We start from the raw sequence: 7,004 nt of genomic DNA, 5'->3' as shown, positions 1-7,004 counted from the left end.
TACAAAATTCGTGATATCAAAAACTTAACGTATTAAAACCAATATATTCTTAATGACTTAATTCATATATTAATTTAAGAAATTACTTTTTACAATTATAATATTAAGTAATGTTACAATAATAAATTACACTACAATATAAACTGTATATTATATGAAATTACAACAAATTGGCGACGAAGATGGGATTGAACTGATAAACGTGGATACGCATCACCAAGTACAATGGGTGAAGAAACAAACAATGTTACAGAAAATGCAGGTACTTAATTTACTGCGGTTCAAGCCACATTCACAATCGATGGTTTTGATCCTAAGAGACATCGTTGGAACCGATGGATTCAACGAATGGAAGGTTCATTCCAAGTGTTTGGAATTGGTGAAGATTTACAAGTACAATATCTACTACACTATATCGGTATGGAAGCATACGATATACTATGCGACAAAATTGAACCCGGTAACCCAGCTAAAAAAAGTTATGAGGAATTAGTTACTATTATGCGCGTACACTATGAGCCAGCACCATTAGAGATTATGGAGAACTACAGGTTCAGACTGAGAACTCAAATAAGAAGGCGAATCAATTCAAGAATTTGTGGCAGCATTACAACGCCTGTCAATAAATTGTAAGTTCGGGCCATATCTATCAACGGCATTGAGGAATCAATTTGTTTTTGGCCTACAAAAACCCCAAATTCAATCGAGACTATTGGAAACTGCGGATCTCACTTGGGCGAAGGCAGTGGAAAAGGCGTCGGCTATGGAGATGTCTATGAAGGATGCAGCTCAACTACATAAATCTAATACGACAACAGGTACAATTGCGAAACTGGACAATGCAGGTAACAGAAGAACTTCATTTAGTAATAAGTATAATAATTATTGTAAATCTAAAGTGGATAACAAAAACAAACCTGCTCTAAAAACTAAAGATAAGCTTAAATGTTTCCGTTGTGGTTCAGATAAACATTTAGCTAACACTTGTGATAAAAAAAAATGAAATTTGTGGTCATTGTTCTAAGGTAGGACATTTAAAAAGTGTTTGTACTAAATATTTACAAGTAAAAACTGTAGACATGATGGGCAGTAATGACACCAGTTATAATATTGCTGAACTTTTTGAAATTAATGAAGGAAGTAAAGTAAATGATCGGTCAAAAATATTTGTTAACTTATTAGTAAATTAAATTTGAAATTGATACAGGGGCAGCAGTAACAGTGATAGGAAAACAAGACTACCTAAATTACTTTAAAAATATAAAATTGGAAACCACACATTTAGTTTTAAAATCTTACTGTGGAGTTATACTAGAACTGTTAGGGTATATTAATGCGAAAGTTCAATACAATAACAATATATATACTTTAAATTTGTATGTTGTTAATGCCGATAAAGAACCATTATTAGGCCGGGAATGGTTAAAAATAATAAAATTAGAATGGCAGAAAGTGTTTGAAAATAATAACATGGAAGTAAAAAAATTATCAGCAGCTAATGAGGTACAGCAATTACTACAAAAATACAGTTCAGTGTTAGAAGAAGGCATAGGTGAAATAAAAGACATACAAGCAAGACTTACAATAAACCAAAGCGTCAAACCTATTTTTTGTAAAGCGCGACCTGTTCCTTTTGCACTTAAGACAAAAGTAGAGGAGGAAATTGAAAATTTGGTAAACCAAGGGGTACTTAAGAAAGTAAATTCATCCAATTGGGCTACACCTGTTGTCCCAATTGTTAAACCAAATGGTAAAATAAGATTATGTGGGGATTTTAAAACCACAATAAATAAATTTTTGTTAGTGGATAATCATCCATTACCAACTGTAAATGAATTATTTTCTAATGTAGCAGGGGGGACAAATTTACAAAAATTGATCTAAGTCAAGCCTACTTACACTTACCTGTACATACCTCAGACAGACATCTATTAACGCTAAATACACATAAAGGTTTATATGAATGCACTAGACTAATGTTCGGTGTAGCATCTGCACCCGCTATATGGCAAAGAGAAATTGAAAACATTTTAATAGGTATACCTGGAGTAACGGTTTTTCTAGATGATATAAACATTACAGTTGCGAGTGATGAGGAACATTTGGAAAGACTAGAAACTATATTAAAAAGGTTGCAGAAAGTCTGCATAATTTAAAAATTAATATAAAAAAAAGTGTTTTCTTTCAGGACCAGATTGAATACTGTGGGTATGTGATAAACAAAAAAGGGATTCAAAAGTCAAAGGCAAAAGTAAATGCTATTCAGAATTTGAGACGTCCCACTAATCAGTCTGAAGTCAGAGCTTGTTTAGGACTAATTAATTACTATGCTAGATTTTTTAGAAATTTGAGTGATTTACTTTACCCTTTGAATAAATTACTTTGTCATAATACAAAATTTGAGTGGGATAAAAGGTGTGAGTACTCTTTAAATGAAATTAAAATACAAATACAAAGTGAGGATATATTAACTCACTATGATACAAAATTACCAATTATTGTAGGAACAGATGCTAGTCCATATGCAGTAGGGGCTGTAATTTCCCACATTTTTCCTGATGGGACTGAAAGACCAATACAGTTTATTTCACAAACACTTACAGCGACTCAACAAAAATATGCACAAATTGATAAGGAGGCTTATGCTATAGTTTTTGCTGTGAAGAAGTTTTATCAATATCTATATGGGCGTAGATTTACATTATATACGGACCATCAACCGTTAGTTAAGATTTTTGCACTTGACAAATCAATACCACTTCTAAGTGCTAGTAGAATGCAACACTATGCCTTATTTTTACAAGCTTTCACCTATGACATACATTACAAAAATACAAAATGTCATGGGAATGCAGATGCACTGTCTAGGCTTCCTATTAAATCTGAGGATATACATTTATTTGAGGCCTGTGATATTTTTGAGCTACAACAAATAGAGACTTTACCCATTACTATAAATTACATTGCACACCAAACCATTTCAGACAAAACCTTACAACCATTATTAAAAGCACTACGATCTGGGAAATTACTAAGGAAACAGTATAGTTTTGGTATTGATCAAACCGAGTTCTCATTACAGAGCAACTGCATTATGAGGGGGATTAGGGTAGTAATACCAAAAATATTTAGAAAAACTATACTTGAAGAGTTACACACAGCACATTTTGAAGTTAATAAAATGAAGTCATTAGCTAGGAGTTATTGTTGGTGGCCAGGTATTGACCTTGATATTGTTGAAGTAGCCAAAAGTTGTTTGGAATGCAACAAAATAATGAATAACCCATCTAAAGTACCAGTACACCAGTGGGAGGAACCAGCAGAACCATTTGAAAGAATCCATATAGACTATGCTGGACCAGTCAATAATATGTATTATTTAGTAATAGTTGATGCATTTACAAAATGGCCTGAAGTATTTCCCATGAAACAGATAACCACTAACAAAACAATTACTATTCTACGTTCACTATTTGCACGTTTTGGAATTTGTTCTACATTAGTGTCGGATAATGGAACACAATTTACTGCACACGATTTTTCACTTTTCTTAAAGCAAAATGGCATTAAGCATAAACGCACTGCACCGTATCATCCAGCTACTAACGGTTTAGCTGAAAGATATGTACAAACCTTAAAACAATCATTGAAGGCAATGCAAAGTGAACGTAACAGTATAGACTTAGAACTAGCAAAACTTTTATTGCAATATAGGAAGATGCCACATAGTATTTTAAATGCATCTCCATCTTTTCTAATGTTTAGGAGAGAGATCCGATCTAAATTAGATTTAATAAAAACCAAAAGAAATTGTTAGAACTGATATACAAAAACCTAATATAAGGGAGTTAGCTGAAGGACAAAGGGTTGGAGCTAGGAATTATTTAGGTAAAGACAAATGGAGATTTAGACAAATAAAAAAAAAATTGGTTTACTTCATTATGAAATTGAGCTAGAGGATGGACGGAGACGACACATAGACCAACTAAGAAATATTAAAAAAAAAAAAAAAATTAGATTGGTTTGTTTTTTGTTATTAACTTGGATACAAATATATATATTGTATATTTTATCAATTAGTATTTTATTAATTATAATTACCTATATCACATTTGATATGATATTTAAAATAAATGTACCTAATGTATTAAATTAGTATTAAAATAAGAAATATTTAAAGCTTAAGGGAGAAGAGTGTTATGTGGATACACTGTAGAACATAATTGTTATCTCACTGTATTATCTTTATTACAAAATTCGTGATATCAAAAACTTAACGTATTAAAACCAATATATTCTTAATGACTTAATTCATATATTAATTTAAGAAATTACTTTTTACAATTATAATATTAAGTAATGTTACAATAATAAATTACACTACAATATAAACTGTATATTACATGAAATTACAACACAAAGTTGTTCAGTAAAAAAGAGCAAACAATCAAACTTGAAGAAAACAAAACCAAAACCAAAAAAGAATAGGTACACCTGTAACAACTGAACATGCTCCTGTAACCGAGGATGTGACAGATGAATACCATCGCATTTGGAGAAAAAAGGAAAGTAAAACTGATGTTCCAAGCTATAATAATTCTGAAGGTCCAGTTGAAGATTTATTTCTTGATACAAGTCCTACTGGTGTTTTTTTGACTTTATTTGAAGGTATACTTGATCATATTGTATATCAAACTAATTTATATGGCACACAAAAAAATTTAAATTTAAATATCAAGCCATATGAAGTTTTGAATTTTTTGGGAATTAACTTTTTAATGGGCTATCATAGGCTACCAAGTTGGAAACATTATTGGAGTTGTGCACCAGATTTATCAGTTCCTTTTGTGGCTGCCACAATGACAAGAAATCGTTTTGATTTGATTTTGAAAAACTTACATTTAAATGATAATACACTGACGCGGTCCCGCGTAATAGCTATTTGAATTCAAATAGCCTTTTACGCGGAAAGCCGCGCTATGCTTCTCAAACAAACCGCCAATCGACGACGGACGACGCCGGCGCGCGACACCCGCGCCAGGAACGGTCGGCCGGCCGTTCGGTGAACCGGATAAAATGAGTAACTTGTTTTCTAGACCTCGCCGTGTGTACACGTACGGACACGACCGACGTCCTCGCGAAGTTTAGCTACACCATAGAGAATACGGAAAATCGATTGTATCTTATTTTGTTTTTTTTTTCGTGTCTCACTACTCACCGTGTCGGTGTCATTCTCTTGTTGAATAAAACACCGACCCTTCATTAAAAACCACCAAATTGCGTTTGTTTTTTTTGTGGTTAATCCTAACCGTTGGTCACCTCATCACCTCAACCACGCGGCACCCCACAGGTACGCATCAACTCTTATTCCAAAAGATAATAATGATAAACTTTACAAACTGAAACCTTTAATAAATTATCTCAATGAAAAATTTCAACTAGTATATCATGGAACCAACCAACTATCTATTGATGAATCTATGATTCTTTTCAAAGGTAGAAGTACATTAAAACAGTATAACCCGATGAAGCCTATTAAAATAGGTTATAAGTTATGGTGTCTAGCAGACCAAAAAGGTTACATCAAAAAATTTCAGGTATATCAAGGAAAAGATGAACAATTAGAAAATGAATTTAAAGATTGTGGTCTAGGTGAAAGAGTTGTGCTGTCTTTGACAAAAAATGAATGGGGGAAAAAAAAACAAATTTTTTTCGATAATTTTTTTACATCTATACCACTGCTTGAAAAATTGAAGATTGAGAACAGTTTAGCGTGTGGAAAAATACGAGCTCATAGAAAAGGTATTCCTATACTTCACGATGACTCAAAATTAGCAAGAGGATCTACAGATTACAAAATAACTGACTCTGGAATTGGAGTTTTTAAGTGGAAAGATACAAAATCAGTTTTGTTAGCATCAAACTACCATGGCACAGAAAAAACCACTGTTTCCGTTTCTCGATACAATAGCGTTTATTTGCACACACGTGCTGTTCTACTGTTAGAATTCTGCTTTTAATTATGTTTATTTCTGTGTTCAAGATTCTGAAAATTATATAGAATTTCAAAACTAACTGTTAATACTGTTAATTTTAAATTTAACATTGTTTATACACTCATTCTGTTAGAAAATTGGTACGTTTTTTAAATCTAAACCACTTTTCCTAACATTTTTTATACACTTAACGATTATCAAACATAGTCAGTATTAGCCTTCAACAGATAAACTATATACACAGAGATGGTATATGTTATAATTTATTACAGTATCATTCGATATATAATTATAAGATAAAATAATAAATAAATAACAAAATAATTTATTAATACACAATTTTATTTTTGAAAAAGATAGAAAAAATATTAACTATAAAAATAGAAAAACTAAAAAAAAATATAGAAAAACTAGAAAAAATATTAACTATAATATATTAATTATATTTATGTTATATATTATCTAATTGTTCATATAAATCACTGAGTCCTCTTTGTATACTTTTTCACAAATAAACTCAATGTGTAATGAAGTTTTATAATTATTTAATATTTTTTGTTTTTCTTCTATTAATTTTTCTTTAGTTGTTTTTAAGTTAGCTTTCGCTATTTTAATGTTAATATTTTTCAGATTTTTTCTGAAATTGAATTTGACCATTCTCATCCCTTCATCATTTTCCTTGCGTTGTGCCAAGATAGCGTTGATTTTTTCCGATATTAATGATGGGTCCATTTTTTTTTTATTCTAGAAAAAATGCATATAAATTGTAAACTATCTACTAGTTATAAAATAATGTATATTAATGTTAAAATTCATTATTTTATTTTAAATTTAACTTTTTATATAAGAAAATATTACGTGTTAATCATAATTTATTGACATTTCTTAAGGACTACAGTTCTCCTTAGAAAAATTTTGTTCAGTTATCTCTTTTTTTACAAGAAATTTCCATGTTATGACCACTCTTTCCGCTAATTTCCCTACGACTCCGCCTCTGCTTCTTAATTT

At 31.0% G+C, this 7,004-nt stretch overlaps 2 protein-coding genes across 2 annotated transcripts; both read left to right on the top strand.

The window, feature by feature from the left end:
• Window positions 1-1,470: 1,470 nt before the first annotated feature.
• LOC107883753 (uncharacterized protein K02A2.6-like) lies at window positions 1,471-4,946 on the top strand. Its single transcript, XM_016804393.1, has 3 exons — window positions 1,471-1,827; window positions 2,189-3,812; window positions 4,489-4,946. The coding sequence occupies exons 1-3, from the start codon at window positions 1,471-1,473 to the stop codon at window positions 4,944-4,946; spliced, it is 2,439 nt and encodes an 812-aa protein (XP_016659882.1).
• Window positions 4,947-5,525: 579 nt separating this feature from the next.
• Window positions 5,526-6,020, top strand: LOC103309457 (piggyBac transposable element-derived protein 3-like). Its single transcript, XM_008184927.1, has one exon. It carries the CDS (start codon window positions 5,526-5,528, stop codon window positions 6,018-6,020), a length of 495 nt encoding a protein of 164 aa, XP_008183149.1.
• The last annotated feature ends 984 nt before the right edge of the window (window positions 6,021-7,004 follow it).

Source organism: Acyrthosiphon pisum, unplaced genomic scaffold, assembly GCF_005508785.2.
Source record: "Acyrthosiphon pisum isolate AL4f unplaced genomic scaffold, pea_aphid_22Mar2018_4r6ur Scaffold_21688;HRSCAF=24603, whole genome shotgun sequence".
NCBI lineage: Eukaryota > Metazoa > Arthropoda > Insecta > Hemiptera > Aphididae > Acyrthosiphon > Acyrthosiphon pisum.
The sequence above is the reverse complement of the archived record's forward strand: the minus strand, read 5'-3'. Positions and strand labels throughout refer to the sequence as shown.